At 41.6% G+C, this 24,659-nt stretch overlaps 1 protein-coding gene across 1 annotated transcript; it reads left to right on the top strand.

Annotated features, from left to right (window-relative positions):
• The first annotated feature begins 7,379 nt into the window (after positions 1 to 7,379).
• Positions 7,380 to 15,234, top strand: LOC109874330 (zinc finger protein 271-like). The gene is made up of 2 exons (XM_020466192.2): positions 7,380 to 7,691; positions 11,480 to 15,234. Exons 1-2 carry the CDS (start codon positions 7,475 to 7,477, stop codon positions 14,053 to 14,055), a joined length of 2,793 nt encoding a protein of 930 aa, XP_020321781.1. The 5' UTR covers positions 7,380 to 7,474; the 3' UTR covers positions 14,056 to 15,234.
• Positions 15,235 to 24,659: the final 9,425 nt, after the last annotated feature.

The raw sequence follows: 24,659 nt of genomic DNA, 5'->3' as shown, positions 1-24,659 counted from the left end.
TCAGTTGTCTGTTTGTTTATTTATGTATGTGTGTGTGTGTGTGTGGTGTACAATGATGGGTTTACATCACGTGTCAAACTCATTCCACAGAGGGCTGGGTGTCTGTGGGTTTTCACTCCTCCCTTGTACTTGATTGATGAATTAAGGTCACTGATTAGTAAGGAACTCTCCTCACCTGGTTGTCTAGGTCTTAGTAAGGAACTCTCCTCACCTGGTTGTCTAGGTCTTAGTAAGGAACTCTCCTCACCTGGTTGTCTTAGTAAGGAACTCTCCTCACCTGGTTGTCTAGGTCTTAGTAAGGAACTCTCCTCACCTGGTTGTCTAGGTCTTAGTAAGGAACTCTCACCTGGTTGTCTAGGTCTTAGTAAGGAACTCTCCTCACCTGGTTGTCTAGGTCTTAGTAAGGAACTCTCCTCACCTGGTTGTCTTAGTAAGGAACTCTCCTCACCTGGTTGTCTAGGTCTTAGTAAGGAACTCTCCTCACCTGGTTGTCTAGGTCTTAGTAAGGAACTCTCACCTGGTTGTCTAGGTCTTAGTAAGGAACTCTCACCTGGTTGTCTAGGTCTTAGTAAGGAACTCTCCTCACCTGGTTGTCTTAGTAAGGAACTCTCCTCACCTGGTTCTCTAGGTCTTAGTAAGGAACTCTCCTCACCTGGTTCTCTAGGTCTTAGTAAGGAACTCTCCTCACATGGTTGTCTTAGTAAGGAACTCTCCTCACCTGGTCGTCTAGGTCTTAGTAAGGAACTCTCCTCACATGGTTGTCTTAGTAAGGAACTCTCCTCACCTGGTTGTCTAGGTCTTAGTAAGGAACTCTCCTCACTTTGTAGCTTCCGAACAATGACTTTCCTGAGAGTGGAAGACTCACACAGAGTATCCTGTATGTGGAAAAGGCTATACATCACTGAGTTATCTCAAAGACCACCTTGGAATTCACACCGGAGAGAAACTTATCTGTGCACTGTTTGTGGCAAACAGCTTCACTTGGAAGCGAGTCCTGACGGAACACATTGCGACTCACACAGGGGAGAAATCACATCAGTGTAATGTTTTCAGCAAGCGCTTCAGTCAGAACGGATACCCGTCATGTCATATGATGACTCACACAGGGGAGAAATCACATCAGTGTAATGTTTTCAGCAAGCGCTTCAGTCAGAGTGGATACCTGTCATGTCATATGATGACTCACACAGGGGAGAAATCACATCAGTGTAATGTTTTCAGCAAGCGCTTCAGTCAGAGTGGATACCTGTCATGTCATATGATGACTCACACAGGGGAGAAATCACATCAGTGTAATGTTTTCAGCAAGCGCTTCAGTCAGAGTGGATACCTGTCATGTCATATGATGACTCACACAGGGGAGAAATCCAAGAAACCATTTAAGTGTTCTTTCTGTTTGTGACAAATGCTTCAATCAAAGTAGTTCCCTTAAATCACCCAAGAAGAATATTCACAAGAGGGAGAACCCATAGGTGTCCAATGTGTCAGTCAGAAGATAGAAAGGCGTATTCTAACTGACAACTGTACGAGAAAAACATAACATGGATTTTGGCCACTGGTCAGCCGGGCTACTAGACCACAATTTGAACCAGGTCCAAAATCTGTGCCATGCGATATTTGAAAAGAAAAGATGTGCAGTCTGTTGATCTGTGAGCAGCAGGAGTCCTTATTGATTATTGAAATAATGAAATAGGATCATTTGAACTGTCTTCTATCTTCATTTAAAGGAAATACAGCTTCAGAGTGCTGATCTAGGATCAGGTTGTCAAATCTGATCTAGTCAAATCTGATCCTAGATCAGTACTCCTACTTTGTGACTATGATAATAATACAGGTCCAGGAGCGAGGACTCGTTAACACAAAGCAAATTATTATACACTGGGTGGTTCGGATCCTGAATGCTGATTGGCTGACAGCCATGGTATATACCACACCCCTGTGCCTTATTGCTTAATTAGGATAACAGTAGGTCTATGGTTTCTCCACCCTTGTTGGCATATATACTGTAGGTTTATCCGGTAGAGATGTATGGTCTCCCAAACCCTCTGTTCAGTGGGGGACTTTCTGTCTGTCATTGGAGCCTTACTTTCTTTATTTGATTAAAGCGCAAATCAAATTTTATCTGTCGCATACACATATTTAAAAGATGCTATTGCGGGTGTAGAGAAATGCTTGTGTTCCTAGCTCCAACAGTGCAGTAATATCTAACAATTCACAAAAATACACACAAATCTAAAATAATGGAATTAAGAAATAGATAAATATTAGGACGAGCAATGTCAGAGTCCGGAGTATATATATACATATATATATATCTACATATCTACATATCTACATATATATATATATATGTGTGATGGGATGTATAGACATTATGGACAGTATACGATAGAATATTTAGTATACCTGAAGAATAGATTGATATAATAGTATATGTACAGCAAAGGTTCAATCGGATGACCTTGACTAAAATACTGTTTATACAGTACATACATATGAAGTGGGTAAAACAGTATGTTAACATCATTAAAGTGACCAGTGTTCCATTATTAAAGTGACCAGTGTTTCATTATTAAAGTGACCAGTGTTCCATTATTAAAGTGACCAGTGTTCCATTATTAAAGTGACCGGTGTTCCATTAAAGTGACCAGTGTTCCATTATTAAAGTGACCAGTGTTCCATTATTAAAGTGACCAGTGTTCCATTATTAAAGTGACCAGTGTTCCATTACTAAAGTGACCAGTGTTCCATTATTAGTGACCAGTGTTCCATTATTAAAGTGACCAGTGTTCCATTACTAAAGTGACCAGTGTTCCATTATTAAAGTGACCGGTGTTCCATTAAAGTGACCAGTGTTCCATTATTAAAGTGACCAGTGTTCCATTATTAAAGTGACCAGTATTCCATTATTAAAGTGACCGGTGTTCCATTATTAAAGTGACCAGTGTTCCATTATTAAAGTGACCGGTGTTCCATTATTAAAGTGATCAGTGTTCCATTATTAAAGTGACCAGTGTTCCATTATTAAAGTGACCGGTGTTCCATTATTAAAGTGACCAGTGTTCCATTATTAAAGTGACCGGTGTTCCATTATTAAAGTGATCAGTGTTCCATTAAAGTGACCAGTGTTCCATTATTAAAGTGACCAGTGTTCCATTATTAAAGTGACCGGTGTTCCATTAAAGTGACCGGTGTTCCATTATTAAAGTGACCGGTGTTCCATTATTAAAGTGACCAGTGTTCCATTATTAAAGTGACCAGTGTTCCATTATTAAAGTGACCGGTGTTCCATTATTAAAGTGACCAGTGTTCCATTATTAAAGTGACCAGTGTTCCATTAAAGTGACCAGTGTTCCATTAAAGTGACCGGTGTTCCATTATTAAAGTGACCAGTGTTCCATTATTAAAGTGACCAGTGTTCCATTATTAAAGTGACCAGTGTTCCATTATTAAAGTGACCGGTGTTCCATTATTAAAGTGACTGGTGTTCCATTATTAAAGTGACCAGTGATTCTATGTCTATGTACATAGGGCAGGAGCTTCTAAGTTGCAGGGTTGAGTAACCGGGTGATAGCCAGCTGGTGACAGTGACTAAGTTCAGGGCAGGGTACTGGGTAGAGGTTGGCTAGTGATGGCTATTTAATAGTCTGATGGCCTTGAGATAGATGTTTTTCAGTCTCTCGGTCCCAGCTTTAATGCACCTGTACTGACCTCGCCTTCTGGATGATAGCAGGGTGAACAGGCTGTGGCTCGGCTGGTTGTTGTCCTTGATATTCTTTTTGGCCTTCCTGTGACATCGGATGCTGTAGGTGTCTGGGAGGGCAGGCAGTGTGCCCCCGGTGATGGGTTAGGAAGACAGCACCATCCTCTAGAGAGTTCTGGATTACGGGCGGTGCAGTTGCTGTACCAGGCAATGAAGCTCGACAGGAGGCTCTCCATGGTGCATCTGTATAAGTTTGTGAGGGTTTTAGGGGCCAAGCTGATTTTCTTCAGCCTCCTGAAGTTAAACATTCATGCACCACTGGAAGAAACTCTTAACTTGTGTTTTCTAACAGCTGATTTAGCTAATGCAATTGTATTTAACTTGAAGATACTCAGTGTGGAGGTGGGATGGGCTTTGAGCTAGGATAGGATGAGGGAGGAGTGTTTATTTAACGGCTGTTGGTGGAAGAAGGTGAGGACCAAGGTGCAGCGTGTTCATCATTATTTAATAGAACGACAAAACAAGAACAACCGAAAGTTCTGTCTGGTGCAGACACAAAAACAGAAAGCAACTACCCACAAAACCCATGTGGGCAAGAGCTACCTAAGTATGGTTCTCAATCAGAGACAACGACAGACAGCTGTCCCTGATTGAGAACCACACCCAGCCAAAAACAAAGAAATACAAAAACATAGAAAAAAGAACACAGAATGCCCACCCTAGTCACACCCTGGCCTAACCAAAATAGAGAATAAAAAGCCTCTCTATGGCCAGGGCGTGACAGTTTATTTTGTAATAAGATGTAATGGAACCCGTTTTGTTAATTAATGACAAAAACATCTCAATAAGGAAATACACACCTAGACAAAATGAGAATGACGAAACAGATTTGATCCTACTTTCAGTGTTAGTAGATGCACAACTGGAAATAGTGTTTAGAATTGTATTCCTCTCACCTTAGCTTGAATTTCATTGGGTCACCAATGTCACTTACATCACCAACCCGGAAGTTGATTTACCTCAGTATTTTGCACACAATCGGTCGTTTTTCCTGTCCAGTGTTATATTCATGTGATGTATACAGAGATGTGTTGTTCTTTCATTTGACCTTGGAACATGTTCTGAAACCCAAATGCAATGCAAATGTAACAATATGAACACATTTGAATCATTGTTCATATTTAGACAATTATTTGTCATATTTCAATTAAAAATACAGATTATTTACACTTTTCTACTCAGGGATGGAATTGAAGGATTTTGGGCACTGGCCAGCCAAGCTACTAGACCACAATTTGAACTAGCCCTGGTCCAACATCTGTGCCATGCTTTATTCGAAAAGACAAAGATAACATCTCAGTTACAAACTTGTCGTCCTCTCACTTCATCTTCTCAAAACCCATTGGATGAGAAACCCAGAGGTCCCGCCCCTCTGACCTTCTCCTCTAATGTTTTTTGAGAAGGAGGTTTCTCTAGCAGTCAGGCTAGTTGGTATGGAGCCAGATAGCTGCCAAAAGGTTGAACGTACATATCGCTAGGTTCGTAAGAAAATCCATACGTTAATTTCTACGCTCATAAGAAAAGCCATTTATGAAACGGAAACGTGACATTTCATCTGTGAACATACAAACACCATGTTATGATTACGAACCAACATTTTAGGCTCGAACAAATCTTGTTGTTGCAATTCTGACCTACAATTCTACCTTTCAAAGTTTTGGCAGTTTCATCTCTCCAACAAAATTAATGTACACCAAACAGCCTGTGATGAGTTCTACACGAAAAAGCAGTTTAGCCTTTATGAAGACTCCCTAAAACCACCGCAACAGAGTTATTGTAAAGTGCGGGAATAAACTTATGCCAGACTTAGCCTACATTTAATCTCTCCCTTGTTCATTTCAAAATCCATATGTTCATGACCCGAATCATGTCAAATGATTTTACATTTATATTAACCTCTCTCACAGAATATGCTTTGGCAAGATGTTAAGGGATGATAAATAAAAATAAAAATATTCTATAAATAAAATATTTTGAGTGGCAAAGGCTCCAGTGGTCATACATAATTAATAGATCAACCAAACATCTATTATTATGATTATTACTGTATGTTTCATTATTCTGGTACATACTACTGGTTATGTTTCATTATTCCTGGTAGATTCTACTGGTTATGTTTCATTATTCCTGGTAGATACTACTGGTTATGATATTCCTGGTAGATACTACTGGTTATGATTCATTATTCTGGTAGATACTACTGGTTATGTTTCATTATTCCTGGTAGATACTACTAGTTATGATTAATTATTCCTGGTAGATACTACTGGTTATGACTCATTATTCTGGTAGATACTACTGGTTATGATTCATTATTCCTGGTAGATACTACTGGTTATGTTTCATTATTCTGGTAGATACTACTGGTTATGTTTCAATATTCTGGTAGATACTACTGGTTATGATTCATTATTCTAGTAGATACTACTGGTTATGATTCATTATTCCTGGTAGATACTACTGGTTATGTTTCATTATTCTAGTAGATACTACTAGTTATGATTGCAGACAGAGCCCAGAGAATGGGATGGTGCAATATTGAATTTGTCATATTTGGATAAGGTGCATGCATGGGGATGTCCACGTCACCCAGAGATATGCCCATGCTGTAGAGATCCACCCAGCGGACAGACACTTCACTGTTGTAGGCATAATACAGCTAGTGCTATCTAGACTTGCAGTGGCAAACACATCCATTACATTAGCTACTTAAATGTGAGATAAACTCAACTGAGGAGTAATAGAGAATGGAGACTTTTAACTTGAAAACGTGCTGGAAACCTCTTTCTGGTTTCCCTGACAACCTTTATTTAACTAGGCAAGTCAGTTACAGATCTGAACACAGTCAGACCACAAAGCGACTTTTGTGCATCTAAACCCGTCTTTCAGTGCAATCTTCGTATTTTGATAGCAGAAGTCGCATGTATGTGTCAAGTGTAGACACCGCATGTGACAGGGATTACCTATGCACATGCATTTGTGTAAATAAAACCTATCTAATATGCACATATTTGGATTTAAGCGGATTTTCCACTCTTAAAGGGCCACAATAGTAGCAATGATGACGCTGGGGGGTGGAAACCCGGTGCATTTGGAAATTAGAAGTGCTCCTGAATAGAATTGGACCCCCCCCCCCCCCCCCCCCTTACTGCGACACAGCATACAATTATGTAAGGTGCAATATGTATGACCAATATGAAGGGGAAAAAAGATTGGATTTAAGCTGATGGGCCCCTCTTTAAGGGCTGCAAAATGAGCAGTGATGCTCCTCAGGGTTTACACTTTGTGGATTTGGAAAGTAGAAGTGCTCCTGACTAGAATGGAACTCTCTTTTACTTTGACACAATGTTCAGGCAATTATGTATGCCGCAATGAATAATAGAAGTACCCACACAAAAAACATTGTTGACCACAATATAGACTATTTTATAGAAACACTTACAATTATTATTTGTATGATAAGTAGTATAACATTTCGATAATTGTGCACATTATCCACCATTTTCCCCATCAATATTAATTGACAAAATATACAGGACAAGACTCTTATTCTGAAGGATTGCAAAAAAAGAAATCCATGACCCGGAAGTACTTAGTTATTATTGCATATTTCACAGTGGTAATGGCGCTCGGTCGCATGTTTTCAGCAGAAAGTGTGGGTCTAATAGGAATATGTAGTTTGAGCGTCTGAAATGTAGATTTGTACGTAAAATGTCTAAACTACAGGTGTTGAGTGTGTTTATTAACGAGCGGCTAACAGCAGCGGCTGTGGATATATTTGGTTCTGCGGAGAAGACGTTAGCAGAGTACCGGGAGCGGCTGACAACAGCGGCGGTGGAAATATGTGTTGTGGTAGAAAAGACGGTAGCAGAGGTTCAGGGAGAGAACGACCGTCTACGGGGGCTTCTTCTGGATCATTTCGGAGCAGGTTTGTAGCCACCACTTACACCAAGTTATCGGATCACAAAATATTGTCTTTGCTGAATCACTAGCCGTGGACGTATCGTATTCACTACTAAGGTCAGGTAACTTAATACGCTGTTTTGACTTCAAGTTTAGTAGCTAACGTTAATTATCTAGCCTGGTTTACGCGACTCACGCTGAGATCCTATAGGCCTTTCTCTGCTGCGTTAACGCAGCTACTGTACACTACGGGCACAGATGGAACAAGGACTTGGCTAGTGATAAAAGTCTGTATCGAAGGTCATTCTCCGGTAAAATGTTTTACTGAAGTCTTCTAAACGAATATACTAATGTTTTAACGACCTTTTTTCTTCTATCGTCTACACTTGATGCTAAGTAGCTAACGTTTGCAAAACTAACGTTAGCTAAATATTATAGCTAAAAAAAAGCTTAGCTTGCTGGCAAAGAGCTTGCTAAGGCTAGGTATATAACGTATATACAATCAAATAAATATGTTATTTCATTTTTTTTTTACAGTTAACATAATGCATTATACTGTGTATATATACAAAAGTATGTTGACACCCCTATTTCAACTACACCCGTTGCTGACAGGTGTAACGTTATAAAGTCGAGCACGCGGCCATGCAATCTCCGTAGACAAACATTGGTAGTAGAAAGGCCCGTTCTGAAGAGCAGGGTGGGTATAATTTGTGGAACGTTCCAACAGGAATCTGTTTCAAAAACTTCGTAAAGTACAAGGTTGCCAACAAATCCTACCCAGTATCTTATTCTGCCGTGTTGTTTGTTGGCAACCTTGTTATTTACAACGTTTTTGGAACAGATTCCTGTTGGAACATTCCACAAATTATACCCACCCGAAAAGCACAGTGACTTTAAATGTGGCATCGTCATAGGATGCGTCAAGGTCTGGGGCTGTTCTTCATGGTTCGGTCTAAGCCTCTAGTTCCAGTGAAGGGAAATTTTAATGCTGCAGCACACAATGACATTCTAGACGATTCTGTGCTTCCAACTTTGTGGCAACATTTTGGGGAAGGCCTTTTCCTGTTTCAGCATGACAATGCCCCTGTGCACAGAGCGAGGTCCTTATAGAAATGGTATGTCTATCGGTGTGGAAGAACCGGATTGGTCTGCACAGGGCCCTGGCCTCAACCCCATCTAACACCTTTGGGATGAATTGGAACGCCAACCTTGAGGCAGGCTTAATCGCCCAACATCAGTCCCTGACCTCACTAATCCTCTTGTGGCTGAATGGAAGCAAGTCCCCGCAGCAATATTCCAACATCTAGTGGAAAGCCTTCCCAGACGAGTGGAGGCTGTTATAGCAGCAAAAGGGGGGGGGACCGGGACCAACTCCATATTAATGCCCATAATTTTGGAAAGAGACGTTTGACGAGCAGGTGTCCACATACTTATGGTCACATAAGCTAGCTATAATATTAGTGTTAGGGGTCAACATTGAAACTGTGGTTCTGGTGTTATACTTTGTATTTCATGTGATAGAGAAGCTTCTCAGGAACACGCAACACACTTTCACGAGGTTAGGACTTACCATTGAGCCCCACGGGACGTGTTGCAAAACACGGAAATGGTTCCAATCGTTTTCCCACAATTCCTTTAATCCAACGTGTATTTTAGAAACCCTTCAAATAAAGGCTGTGTGTTGTGTAGGCTTACCCTGTTTAAATTCATTGTGTCAGAATGCACTGCTGTAGTAAAGCAATTCAGAACTAACTTGACATGTTGTGTTGCAGATTCAAACCCAGATAAACTCATTGCAGAATGTATCCATAATCATTCATTAATAAGCATATTTATATGACAAGAATGTACCTAGTCACCCGTCAAACACCTGAACTCAAGAATTACATTGTTTTAAAGAAATCAAAATGGTAAACAATGCATACATATGCCTTTTACACATAACATTTGAATTTAAGTAAAAATTCTATGATTTATGAATCAATGCCACAAACTTGGGATATCGAAGAGCATTCTATGAACTGTTATATCTGAGAGCCCACGGGTTCTTCTGCTTGTCCATTATAGGAATTAGACCAGCACAAATAACACAATGTAAAACAGCATATTGTGATTTTGTTGGATGAGTTACAAATGAAACAACCGGATGTGTGAGGTAGGGGTTAATAAAATACTAGGTCAACTCCAGCAGAATGAGAAACACGCATAAGACTGAAAACAAGGAAGCCATGCCTAAACACAACTATATATCAACACCCCTCTAGTCAATTTAACAGGTCCATGTTGTCATGCCTAAACACAACTATATATCAACACCCTTCTAGTCAATTTAACAGGTCCATGTTGCTGCTGTCTACTGTGAGCAGCACATTTACCACTGCATTTAGTCTGAACCCCAGAATAAACAGCAGGAGAAGGACCGCATTAAGACAGGTGACAAAAGTTAGCAAGAACAGGACACCACATGTTACTGAGTCTAGATGTTATCCAATCAGGAAATCAGAAAAATAACAAGTGTAGGAAGCAGCATAGGGAAGATGCATCATTACAGTAACGTAGCTTTATGCTTTATGTAAAACTTCAAGTTTGTTAATTTCTTAAATTATTTTAAAATGTAACATGCAACTTTTATAGGAACTTAATATGCTAATTAGTACATACGGAATAAAAAAAAAATCTGTATGTTAGGCCCATACATTTTAAAGTTGGTCATATTAACATATACTGAGTACACAAAACATTAAGAACACATGCTCATATTTCGTTTGTCATTTCTCCAAAAACTTTCCACCGACACTTGCGTTTAAGGCCGGCCTTTTTGATTGATTTCCTTTGAACGATTCATGATTATTTTTGACACACAAAATGATTCACTTCGCCATTGCGTTAGTTCAGATTGGGGTGAATCGAATAATGAAACTCATTTCATGACGCTCCCGACAAACAGTTCTTGTGCTGATGTTTCTACCATTTTAGAATTCTCTCTCTCATTATTACCTTTGTCATGTTGTTGTTTTTGTCTGTTCACAAACACAACTTTCTGCAATAGAACCCTATATTACTGGCGTTCTGGATTCAGTTGAAAGTTGATCATGAAAAATTTGTTTAGACTAAAAAGTCTCATTCAAACAAAAAGCGAAATGACCATCTCCTCTGAAGACATCAGTAGGGAGGATGTGAGTTCTGCGCTGGCCCGCTGTTGAACACTGAGAATGACTGTTTGCTTTGCTCTCCCAAGAGGACTGCCCAGTGATGTCTTCTATGGTCAACATGCGCCCACGATCTCAGGTGAAATTGTTGGTAATCACCATTGAAAGGGTCTCCTATCACACTGTAGGCCTACAACATTTGGTTCCAAATCACCAATCAAAGTTATCGGTACCACATGTAACCATACGATTGGTTCATATTGATGTACTTATTTACACACAGGGAAATACAATATTGGTAAGATGATTTTCACATTGTAGTCTAATGATTTGACTTTAATCAGTGGTTTGTAGAGGACCCAGGCTGAATTGCTAGGCAACGCAAAGACCCCCTGCCCCGGGTAAAAAAATAAATAGACCATACAATGTTCGGACAGGTCGATGGGACGATATGTCATTACAGAGATCGATGTGTCATTCCACAGATCGATGTGTCATTCCAGACATCTTCTCAATTACCTTGAGACCGGCAGTTATTTGCTTCACAATCACCAGCTGACAATTTCATGACCTCCACAGCCCTAAGCACGGCATAGAGAATTCAGAATGTGAAGTATTTTGAATTGTTATTCAGTATTTTTACTCCTTTCCTTCTCTACAGACCCCAAGCAGGTAACTTTCCCTGAAGAGGAGGTTCCCCCTAACCAGCAGCCGCACTGTGAGCAGGAGTGGAGCCCCAGTCTGAGGCAGGAGGACCCAGAGCCCACCCAGATTACAGAGGAACTCCGGACCAGTCAGGAGGAAGAGCAGCTTCAAAGACTTAGGTCTGCTACCACAGAGGTCATACAGTTGATATTTATTCCTCCCTGTGTGGAAAGTGACTGTGATCAGGACAGCAAAAGGGACTCTCTACCCACCAATGCAACTGAACAGACCCAATCAGATGAAGAGCACTACAGTATCAGAGTATCAGAACCAACCAGTGACTCTCACACGCTCTCTGTACTACATCAAGACTGTTCTGCAACTCCAAGTGAAATCATTGTAAGTATTGATGAGGAGGAGAGTGAAGAACTACCGTCAGGGTCAAAGAGAACCCGGGACAAGAAAGGACAAAGCTCTCAAGTCTGCACTGAGGCCAAGACAACCAACGAGCAGAGGGCACCATTGAAGTGTCACACAAGCAAGAGGCGATACAAGTGTCCTGTGTGCAGTAAACTGTTTAAGGCACCAGTCAGTTTAAAAGTACATCAGAGAATTCACAAAGCAGAGAAACGACACACATGTCCTTTCTGTGGAAAAGGCTTTAAATCACTAAATGGTCTACAACGACACAAAAAAGTTCACACAGGGGAGAAAGACCCATTGTGGTGTTCTTTGTGCAGTGAATCCTTTCTTTGCACAGCTTCTTTAAAAGATCATCAGCGAATTCACACAGGTGAAAAAACACATCTGTGCAAAGAATGTGGCAAATCCTTCAGTGTCAAGACTGACTTCAACAAGCATATGAGCACTACTCACCCAGATGCAAAACCGTACAATTGTCCAGTGTGCAAGGAATGTTTCAACACACCAGGCTCTCTGAAAATACATGGGAAAACTCATGGAGCGAATCCATGCATCTGTCCTGTGTGTAATAAATGCTTTAAGAGGCCACGCTACCTAAAGGAACACCAACAGAAGTTTCATGGTAGTGAGAAACCATACACGTGTGCGGTGTGCAGTAAAACCTTTTATAATGTAAGCCATTATAAAGTACATCAGAGAAATCACACAGGGGAGAAACCCTTCAAGTGTCCTGTGTGTATTAAAAGCTTTACTAGCTCAGGCCTGTTAAAAATACATCAGGTAATTCATACAGGTGAGAAACCACATAAGTGCAAAGAATGTGACAAATGCTTCTACCGCAAGGGACATCTGGTCAAGCATATGAGGACTCACACAGGGGAGAAACCATATGGTTGCCGTGAATGTGAGAAATGCTTCACTCAAAGGTCATCATTAAAAGACCATATGAGGATTCACACAGGGGAGAAACCGTTTTGTTGCACTGAATGTGAGAAACGCTTCACTCAAAGGGCAACATTAAACGTGCATATGAAGATTCACACAGGGGAGAAACCATATCAGTGTAAAGAATGTGACAAATCTTTCAGTCAAAAACATGAACTGAGAAAGCATATGAGAATTCACACAGGGGAGAAATCATATAAGTGCCCTCTTTGTGAAAAATGCTTTAAATCATTGGGTGGTCTGAAACAACACGAGCTGAATCACTCTGGAGAGAAACCAACATATCTCTGCAGCGATTGTGGCAAAAGCTTCCGAACGATGAGCTACCTGAGGGTTCATATGAAGACTCACACAGAGAGCGAACCGGGGAGTCGGACAGAGAGCGAACCGGGGAGTCGGACAGAGAGCGAACCGGGGAGCCGGACAGAGAGCGAACCGGGGAGCCGGACAGAGAGCGAACCGGGGAGTCGGACAGAGAGCGAACCGGGGAGTCACAAAAAGAGAAGACTGCATATGTGTCCTGTATGTGGGAAAGGCTTTGCATATCCAAATGTCCTAAAAATCCACCAGCGAATTCACACTGGGGAGAAACCACATCAATGTCATGTTTGCAACAAAAGATTCATTCAGAAATGTGATCTGACTAGACATATGAGGACACACACAGGGGAGAAAAGGAGAGAAAGTCAATCAGAGAAACAGTTGTATCTTTGCAGTGATTGTGGCAAGTGCTTCCGGGAGAAACGTTATCTGAGAAAGCATATGAGAATTCACACAGAGAGAGAGTCGGGAAATAAAACCGAGCGAGAGCTGCATAAGTGTCCTGTTTGTGGAAAAGGCTGTACGTCACTGAGTTATCTCAAAGACCACCAGGGAATTCACACCGGAGAGAAACCGTATCTGTGCACTGTTTGTGGCAAAAGCTTCACTTGGAAGGGAGTCCTTAGAGAACACATGAAGACTCACACAGGGGAGAAATCACATCAGTGCCATGTCTGCTGCAAAAGGTTCATTTATAGCAGAAAACTGTCACTTCATATGATGACTCACACAGGGGAGAAGCCATTTAAGTGTTCTGTATGTGTGAAAGGTTTTACATCATCGGGTGATCTGACACGCCACAAGCGAATTCACACTGGAGAGAAACCGTATCGCTGCAACGATTGCAACAAATGCTTTAGTCAGATAAGTTCCCTTAAATCACACATGAAGAATATTCACTAAACAACAGTGTCCATTGTGTAAAATGTCTGTTTTGAAGATAAAGGCTTATTCAAACTGACACCTGTAAGTGAACATACCCCTCAGGTTTGATATTAACTGAATAATACTGTACTGTAGGCCCTCACTTATGTGCTTTGTCACCTCTGGGTCTGCATGGCAAATTGCCCAGGAAAACACTCAAGGGCCATTCAGCCCTTCCTGACTATTGAAATGAGTGTTAGTGATGCTGTTGCCTCCATGTTTGCTATCTCATAAACTTCTGAAGCAAACTTTGATGTCATCTATATGGATGTATGATCTGTGGTAACTTGTATCTGGACAGGGTGAACTTTAAGCTACTGTGTTAAGTGATTTTTATTGTCCTTAGGAATTCTGCCTTATTTGGTTTCATCCCCCACACAAGCCGTTAGACTCTTGACACCCTGTGGATTTTGGGCCTGGGTGATCAGGTTACTGTAACTTGTTATGGTTGGATGGTTTGATTAAGTCACCTTGAAATGTTAGAAAGAGAATGCCTTTTTTTTGTCTGTTCCTCATGTCCTACGCTCTACAGAAAAGCTATATGAACATGTTGTAGGCTGCTCGGCCTGAGTAGGTCTGTTTCTGGTCATGCTTTGCTTTTTCACTGTAAGATCCCCTCCAATCTGTTTTCTCTCACACACACCGGATAGGTGCAGTGAAATGTGTTGTTTAGTAGTACTAGTAGTACAGCACCCCTGGAGCAAATTAGGGTAAAGTGCTTTGCTCATGGGCAAAGACAGATTTTTCACCTGGTATTCAAAACAACGACCTTTCGGTTACTGGCCCAACGCTCTAACCACTAGGCTACCTTTCCGCCCCTGTCATATGCCTTGTCACACTTGTAAATGCTTTATAACTTAAGCTTCATGCCTGTGAATCGTTAAAGTTTTTACAATGTAGTTAAATCTGTTACAATTTTAATTCTGACATTTCTTGATTAGCCTATTACTGTAAAAAACAATCTAAGTATATTCTCTATGGAATCAGATAATTCATTAAGATATAAATTGTGAAGTCTTATCACATGTGAGATTTGTGTATACATATATATATATGCATTATATGATCAGTATTATTTCACTACAGTCCAACGTCGTAGCAAACCTGTTATGTAATGGTTGTTACTTTGAAACCTTCAATAAATGTTTTTGTAAGCTATTTTGTTTATATATTTCTGTTTAAGATGGTAACTTTCTTTTGGAGTTGCAGGGTTTTTATCTACTCCAGCACTAACATGCTTCGGGATGGGTTATATTATGAAGAGTACATGTACAGGTAAGATGTGACACGTTGCTCGTACACCATGTCTCAGTGTGACACCATGTCTCAGTGTGACACCATGTCTCAGTGTGACACCATGACTCAGTGTGACACCATGTCTCAGTGTGACACCATGTCTCAGTGTGACACCATGTCTCAGTGTGACACCATGTCTCAGTGTGACACCATGTCTCAGTGTTCTACCTGTGAGTCCAGCTTCACTTGATGGAATGTAACCATCCCATCTTCACTGCAGCTCAGGACTCATGTTATAAATCACCAACATGTTTGTCTTATGAACTGGATTTCACAATGTGTCTGTGTTGTGTGAAGTATCTGTATGTAGGCTCCTGTCATGTAGAATTAACTGCGTTTCGGTTTACAAACGTGTTCATTCATACTCAAACCCCAGAGTAAACAACAACAACAATTATAAACAAACCCCAGAGTAAAAAAAAGAACAACAATTAAAAACAAACCCCAGAGTAAAAAAAAGAACAACAATTATAAACAAACCCCAGAGTCAAACCGTGACTGTTAGATCGTCTTTATTAAAAGGAGGTAGTTTCAACAGGCAGAAAATGAATGGTGGCCAACCACTGTACACTTACCCAGTGCTAATCTTTAAGCCTTTCCCTAGCTCTTACACTAATCTCACTAAAGCTATCCCAAACCTTAACCTAACCCTTGTCCCTAAAGTTTAAGTTAACTTAACCCATTTTGACCCCTGATGATTTTTAGTTTCCCAGTTGATTTCCACTTTGTTCAAATATGCCAGGAAATGACTCTGGTCGACACCCTGTCTGCTGAACTCTGGGACAGTTTCCTGAACACAGATTAAGTCTTGGACTAGGATAATCTCTCTTGATCGTCCTACTCTAGGACAAGGTTCTATCTGTCTGGGGAATGTACTGTCTTGTATTTCTTATTAATGACAAATACAAAGAGTTCTGTGAGAAATGTAATAAAAAGTTAAATTCCACAAACTGCACAAACACAGCTACAAGATATCAGTATACAGTGGAAAGAAAAAGTAGGTGAATCTTTTTGGAATTACCTGGACCTCTACATAAATTGGTCATAAAATGTGATCTTCATTTAAGTCTCAACAATAGACAAACACAGTCTGCTTAAACTAATAACACAATTATATGTTTTCATGTCTTTATTGAACACACGGTGTAAACATTCACAGTGCAGGGTGGGAAAAGTATGTGAACCCTTGGTTTTAATAACTGCTTAACCCTACTTTGGCAGCAATAACAACCAAATGTTTTCTGTAGTTGTGGATCAGATCTGCACAATGGTCAGGAGGAATTGTTGACCATTCCTCTTAACAAAACTGTTTCAGTTCAGCAATATTCTTGGGTTGTCTGGTGTGAACCGCTCTCTTGAGGTCATGCCACAGCATCTCAATCGGGTTGAGGTCAGGACTCTGTCTGAGCCACTCCAGAAGGCGTATTTTCTTTTGAGGCCATTCTGTTGTTGATTTACTTCTGTGTTTTGGGTCGTTGTCCTGTTGCATCACCCAACTTCTGTTGAGCTTCAATTGTCAGACAGAGCCTAACATTCTCCTGCAAAATGTCTTAGGAATTCTCCTGCAAAAAAACTTAGGAATTCATTTTTCCGTCGACGATAGCAAGCTGTCCAGGCCGTGAAGAGGCAAAGCAGCCCCAAACCATGATGCTCCCTCCACCATACTTTACAGTTGGGATGATGTTGGTGTGCTGTGCCTTTTTTTTCCTCCACACATAGTGTTGTGTGTTCCTTCCAAACAACTCAACTGTAGTTTCATCTGTACACAGAATATTTTGCCAGTAGCGCTGTGGAACATCCAGATGCTCTTTTGCAAAATTCAGACAGCAGTGGCTTCTTCCGTGGTGTCCTCCCATGAACACCATTCTTGTTTAGTGTTTTATGTATCGTAGACTCGTCAACTGAGATGTTAGCATGTTCCAGAGATTTCTGTAAGTCTTTAGCTGACACTCTAGGGTTCTTCTTAACCTAATTGAGCATTCTGTGCTGTGCTCTTGTAGTCATCTTTGCAGGACGGTTACTCCTAAGGAGAGTAGCAACAGTGATGAACTTTCTCAATTTCTCTTACCGTGGACTGACAAACGTCAAGGCTTTGAGATACTTTTGTAACCCTTTCCAGCTTTATGCAAGTCAACAATTCTTAATATTGGTTCTTCTGAAATCTATTTTGTCCACATCAGACAATGCTTCTTGTGAATAGCGAACTCAAATTTTGTGAGTATTTTTTTTTTTATATAGGGCAGCTCTAACCAACATCTCCAATCTCGTCTCACCAACATCTCCAACATCTCCAATCTCGTCTAACCAACATCTCCAACATCTCCAATCTCGTCTAACCAACATCTCCAACATCTCCAATCTCGTCTCAATGATTGTACTCCAGGTTAGCTGATTCCAATTAGCTTTTGGAGTAGTCATTAGCCTAGGAGTTGACATACTTTTTCCAACCTTCACTGTGAATGTTTAAATGATGTATTCAATTAAGACAAAAATACAATAATTTGTGTGTTTATTAGTTTAAGCAGACTGTGTTTTGTTTGTTCTGACTCAGATGAAGACCGGATCAAATTTTATGACCAATATTATACAGAAATCCAGATAATTCCAACGGGTTCATGTACTTGCCACTGTACCTACACACCTAATATAAACATCTCTGAAATAACATTTATAGCGGTGTTTCTATGATTGTTTGCAGTGTTATTGATATCACTCTACCGATTCAGAACCATGTTCCCTGTCCTCAGGTGACAAAAAGCTGTGGATTGCATACAGGTTCCAGTAACATGCTTTAAAAAATTAAATGTTGTCCCCCTAGGCCTTATCATCATGCTCCCCCCCCCTAGGCCTTATCATCATGCTCCCCCCCCCCTAGGCCTTATCATCATGCTCCCCCCCCCTAGGCCTTATCATCATGCTCTCCCCCCCTAGGCCTTATCATCATGCTCTCCCCCCTAGGCCTTATCATCATGCTCTCCCCCCCTAGGCCTTATCATCATGCTCTCCCCCCCTAGGCCTTATCATCATGCTCTCCCCCCCTAGGCCTTATCATCATGCTCTCCCCCCCTAGGCCTTATCATCATGCTCTCCCCCCCTAGGCCTTATCATCATGCTCTCCCCCCCTAGGCCTTATCATCATGCTGTCCCCCCCCCTAGGCCTATGCCTTATCATCAAGTTGTTCCTTCCAGTAGGTGGCAATGTAGAGGTTAATCCAGGCCCTGCAGTGCCTAGCTCCACTCCTATTCTCCAGGTGCTCTCTTTTGATGACTTCTGTAACTGTAAAAGCCTTGGTTTCATGCATGTTAACATTAGAAGCCTCCTCCCTAAGTTTGTTTTATTCACTGCTTTAATGTAGATATCATCTTAACCAACTTGCTCTCTAAATACACCTCTGCTGTTTTCAACCAAGATCTCAGCGATGACTGCCTCGTTGCCTGCATCCGTAATGGGTCTGCGGTCAAACGACCTCCCCTCATCACTGTCAAACGCTCCCTGAAACACTTCAGCGAGGCCTTTCTCAATGCCGTATTCGACTCTGTCAATCACTGCATCCTTATCGGCAGACTCAACAGCCTTGGTTTTTCAAATGAATGCTTCGCCTGGTTCACCAACTACTTCTCCGATAGAGTTCAGTGTGTCAAATCGGAAGGCCTGTTGTCCGGGCCTCTGGCAGTCATTATGGGGGTGCCACAGGGTTCAATTCTTGGGCCGACTCTCTTCTCTGTATACATCAATGACGTCGCTCTTGCTGCTGGTGAGTCTCTGATCCACCTCTACGCAGACGACACCATTCGGTATACTTCTGGCCCTTTGGACACTGTTAACTACCCTCCTCACGAGCTTCAATGCCATACAACTCTCCTTCCGTGGCCTCCAACTGCTATGAAATACAAGTAAAGCTAAATGCATGGTCTTCAACCGATCGCTGCCTGCACCTGCCCGCCCGTCCAGCATCACTACTCTGGATGGTTTTGACTTAGAATATGTGGATAACTACAAATACCTAGGTGTCTGGCTAGACTGTAAACTCTCCTTCCAGACTCACATTAAGCATCTCCAATCGAAAATTAAATCTAGAATTGGCTTCCTCTTTTGCAACAAAGCATCCTTCACTCATGCTGCCAAACACACCCTCGTAAAACTGATCATCCTCCCGATCCTCGACTTCGGCGATGTCATTTACAAAATAGCCTCCAACATTTTACTCAATAAATTGGATGCAGTCTATCACGGTGCCATCTGTTTTGTCACCAAAGCCCCATATACTACCCACCACTGCGACCTGTACGCTCTCGTTGGCTGGCCCTCGCTTCATACTTGTCGCCAAACCCACTTGCTCCAGGTCATCTACAAGACCCTGCTAAGTAAAGCCCCGCCTTATATCAGCTTGCTGGTCACCATAGCAGCCCCCACCCATAGCACACACTCCAGCAGTTTCATCTCACTGGTCACCCCCAAAGCCAATTCCTCCTTTGGTTACACATGGAGTAAACAATGAGGGAGATATGAGTCTCCAGCTTCAGTGATGTTTGTAGTTCGTTCCAGTCCTTCCAGTTCTCTGCTACCAATGACTGAAACGAACTACAAACATCACTGAAGCTGGAGACTCATATCTCCCTCATATCTTCCTCACTAGCTTTAAGCACCAGCTGTCAGAGCAGCTCACAGATCACTGCACCTGTACACAGCCCATCTGTAAATAGCCCAAACAACTACCTCATCCCCTACTGTATTTATTTATTTATCTTGCTCCTTTGCACCCCAGTATTTCTACTTTGCACATTAATCTACTGCACATCTAACACTCCAGTGTTTATTTGCTTTTTTGTATTTACTTTTTTTAAACTATTTTTTGCCTTTACCTCCCTTATCTCACCTCATTTGCACACTTTGTATATAGACTTGTTTTTCTACTGTATTATTGACTGTATGTTTGTTTACTCCATGTGTAACTCTGTGTTGTATGTGTCGAACTGCTTTGCTTTATCTTGGCCAGGTCGCAGTTGTAAATGAGAACCTGTTCTCAACTAGCCTACCTGGTTAAATAAAGGTGTTCTCAACTAGCCTACCTGGTTAAATAAAGGTGTTCTCAACTAGCCTACCTGGTTAAATAAAAAATGAAAAAGGTGACGCTCCAGAACAGACAGACAACCAATGTTCCCTAAAAATCATTTAGGCACTGAGAAAATTTCAGGTCTGCAGAGCACAACTTGAATGTTAAAATTCTGTGCATATTCCAACTCGCGTTTACTGTGAACACTGAGGCTGTACTCACTTTTCGGTACAGTTTTAAGAGGCCAAGTAGGCTACTGTGTTACTAAGTAGGCTACTGTGTTACTAAGTAGGCTACTGTGTTACTAAGTAGGCTACTGTGTTACTAAGTAGGCTACTGTGTTACTAAGTAGGCTACTGTGTTACTAAGTAGGCTACTGTGTTACTAAGTAGGCTACTGTGTTACTAAGTAGGCTACTGGCTACTAAGCTTATTCAAACTTGTCTCAAAATACAACACTGCCCCTTTTAGGACAAAAAAAGCTCTACCTACTAACTCGCTTTTCAAAGATGTCTAGAAATGTGCACTCTTGTCAGAAGCAATCACTCACCTATTGTTGACTACAAATAATCTATAACTGAGCTAATAACTCACGAACTAGCAAAGGATAGCGTAGCCTAGTGGTTAGAGCGTTGGACTAGTAACCGAAAGGTTGTAAGATCGAATCCCTGAGCTTACAAGGTACAAATCTGTCGTTCTGCCCCTAAATCAAATCAAATGTATTTATATAGCCCTTCGTACATCAGCTGATATCTCAAAGTGCTGTACAGAAACCCAGCCTAAAACCCCAAACAGCAAGCAATGCAGGTGTAGAAGCACGGTGGCTAGGAAAAACTCCCTAGAAAGGCCAAAACCTAGGAAGAACCCAACCCAGACAGGGCGATCACATCAGTGACTCAACCCACTCAAGTGACGCACCCCTCCTAGGGACGGCATGAAAGAGCACCAGTAAGCCAGCCCCTGTAATTGGGTTAGAGGCAGAGAATCCCAGTGGAAAGAGGGGAACCGGCCAGGCAGAGACAGCAAGGGCGGTTCGTTGCTCCAGAGCCTTTCCGTTCACCTTCCCACTCCTGGGCCAGACTACACTCAATCATATGACCCACTGAAGAGATGAGTCTTCAGTAAAGACTTAAAGGTTGAGACAGAGTCTGCGTCTCTCACATGGGTAGGCAGACCATTCCATAAAAATGGAGCTCTATAGGAGAAAGCCCTGCCTCCAGCTGTTAGCTTAGAAATTCTATGGACAATTAGGAGGCCTGCGTCTTGTGACCGTAGCGTACGTGTAGGTATGTACGGCAGGACCAAATCAGAGAGATAGGTAGGAGCAAGTCCATGTAATTAAAAGGTCATTTACCACCTTCACAAGTGCAGTCTCAGTGCTATGATGGGGTCTAAAACCAGACTGAAGCATTTTGTATACATTGTTTGTCTTCAGGAAGGCAGTGAGTTGCTGCGCAACAGCCTTTCTAAAATTTTGGAGAGGAATGGAAGATTGGATATAGGCCTATTTTATTTTTTTATTTAAAAAAAAGTATATTTTCTGGGTCAAGGTTTGGCTTTTTCAAGAGGCTTTATTACTGCCACTTTTAGTGAGTTTGGTACACATCCAGTGGATAGAGAGCCGTTTATTATGTTCAACATAGGAGGGCCAAGCACAGGAAGCAGCTCTTTCAGTAGTTTAGTTGGAATAGGGTCCAGTATGCAGCTTGAAGGTTTAGAGGCCATGATTATATTCATCATTGTGTCAAGAGATATATTACTAAAACACTTGAGCGTCTCTCTTGATCCTAGGTCCTGGCAGAGTTGTGCAGACTCAGGACAACTGAGCTTTGAAGGAATATGCAGATTTAAAGAGGAGTCCGTAATTTGCTTTCTAATAATCATGATCTTTTCCTCAAAGAAGTTCATGAATTTATTACTGCTGAAGTGAAAGCCATCCTCTCTTCGAGCTCTTCGATACTGCACGGTACTGTCTTTCCAAGCTAGTCGGAAGACTTCCAGTTTGGTGTGGCGTCATTTCCGTTCCAATTTTCTGGAAGATCTCAGGTATTTTCTGTCTACCAGGGAGCTAGTTTCTTATGACAAATGTTTTTAGGGGTGCAACTGCATCTAGGGTATTGCGCAAGGTTAAATTGAGTTCCTCAGTTAGGTGGTTAACTGATTTTTGTCCTCTGACGTCCTTGGGTAGGCAGAGGGAGTCTAGAAGGGCATCAAGGAATCGTTGTGTTGTCTGTGAATTTATAGCACGACTTTTGATGCTCCTTGGTTGGGGTCTGAGCAGATTATTTGTTGCAATTGCAAACGTAATAAAATGGTGGTCCGATAGTCCAGGATTATGAGGAAAAACATTAAGATCCATAATATTTATTCCACGGGACAAAAGTAGGTCCAGAGTATGACTGTAACAGTGAGTAGGTCCAGAGACATGTTGGACAAAACCCACTGAGTCGATGATGGCTCCAAAAGCCTTTTGGAGTGGGTCTGTGGACTTTTCCATGTGAATATTAAAGTCACCAAAGATGAGAATATTATCTGCTATGACTACAAGGTCCGATAGGAATTCAGGGAACTCAGTGAGGAACGCTGTATATGGCCCAGGAGGCCTGTAAACAGTAGCTATAAAAAGTGATTGAGTAGGCTGCATAGATTTCATGACTAGAAGCTCAAAAGATGAAAACGTCTTTTTTTTTTTTTGTAAATTGAAATTTGCTCTTGTAAATTTTAGCAACACCTCCGCCTTTGCGGGATGCACGGGGGATATGGTCACTAGTGTAGCCAGGAGGTGAGGCCTCATTTAACACAGTAAATTCATCAGGCTTAGGCCATGTTTCAGTCAGGCCAATCACATCAAGATTATGATCAGTGATTAGTTCATTGATTATAATTGCCTGAACAAGGCAGTTAACCCACTGTTCCTAGGCCGTCATTGAATTTTTTCTTAACTGACTTGCCTAGTAAAATAAAGGTAAAAAATATTAACAAAATGTACACACGTGGAAACATGCAGCTCACGCTTTGATCTCAAAACAAGCGCATCTACTCACAACCGCACATGCTGTAAACACAGTCCAGTTCAAAGTGAATGGCACAGATCCATATATGGCAATGGTGTATTTGCATATAGACCTCCTGCAGCTCTGATTGTTTATGCTGCACAGGTCTGTACAGTACTGGCTGAGTCATGCTTGTCAATGCAATAGAATCCTAGTTCGATGCGTTCTGCCTACAACAAAATCCCTTGCATAGTTTTTGTTTCGTTATGTTGCATTGAAAGTGGCTCATATTGTGTTGATTCGATCACAATTGCCACATTAAAGGTAAACGTTGATAGTGTTAACAGAGAACTCTAGAACAGTGGTCACAAACGTTATCTGAGTCAAGATCACTTTTTGAGTCAAATTTTTAAACTCCTATGCAACATTAACCAATTAAAGAGTGCAGTATGATAACAAAGCTATGATACAGTAATGCACAGGAGGCTGCTGAGGGGAGGACGGCTCATAATAATGGTTGGAATGGAGCGAATGGAATGGCATCAAATACACAGAAAGCATGTGTTTGATAACATTCCACCGATTCAGCTCCAGCCCTTACCACGAGCCCAGCTAAGGTGCCACCAACCTCCTGTGAGTCACATGCTGCAGCACATTCTTACTTGATTGGAGATGTGGCACAAAGCAGAATAACATACTCAACTCTGAAATCGTCATACTAAAGTAATGGGTACAGGGTTGAAAAAACAAGAGAATAATTTATAAGTCTTAGATTTGAAGTTGGGGGGGAAAAACAGCCACATCTTGAACCTGTTGAATGGCAGCAGTGACAGGATGTGTTCGTATAGGCCTTAGCTTTGAGCAATGAGCACCCTCCTGTGGCAACTAGTGTAATTAAATTTGTGCTTGGAAGCAACAGCAACGAAACACAGAGAGAGCAGAGCATTCGAGAGCAGGAGGGAGAACTGTCATAAACACTCTTCTCAGGGAGGGAGAAGCCCAGAGCTGGAGGGCAGGAAATGCTGGAGGTGATCGGGGTTGCATCACATATGCCACCTTATTCCCTATAAAGTGCACTACTTTTGACCAGAACCATTTGGGAATGGGATGCCATTTGAGGATGCGCACAGAGACAGGGGCAGACCAGGGCAACTCTCTCTGTTTGCCAACACAGCCCATGGTCCTGTTTGTGATTATGGACCCTGGAGGTTTGTGGACACTAACTGACCAACTAAACTGTT

Source organism: Oncorhynchus kisutch, linkage group LG29 (genome assembly GCF_002021735.2).
Source record: "Oncorhynchus kisutch isolate 150728-3 linkage group LG29, Okis_V2, whole genome shotgun sequence".
Lineage (NCBI taxonomy): Eukaryota > Metazoa > Chordata > Actinopteri > Salmoniformes > Salmonidae > Oncorhynchus > Oncorhynchus kisutch.
The sequence above is the reverse complement of the archived record's forward strand: the minus strand, read 5'-3'. Positions and strand labels throughout refer to the sequence as shown.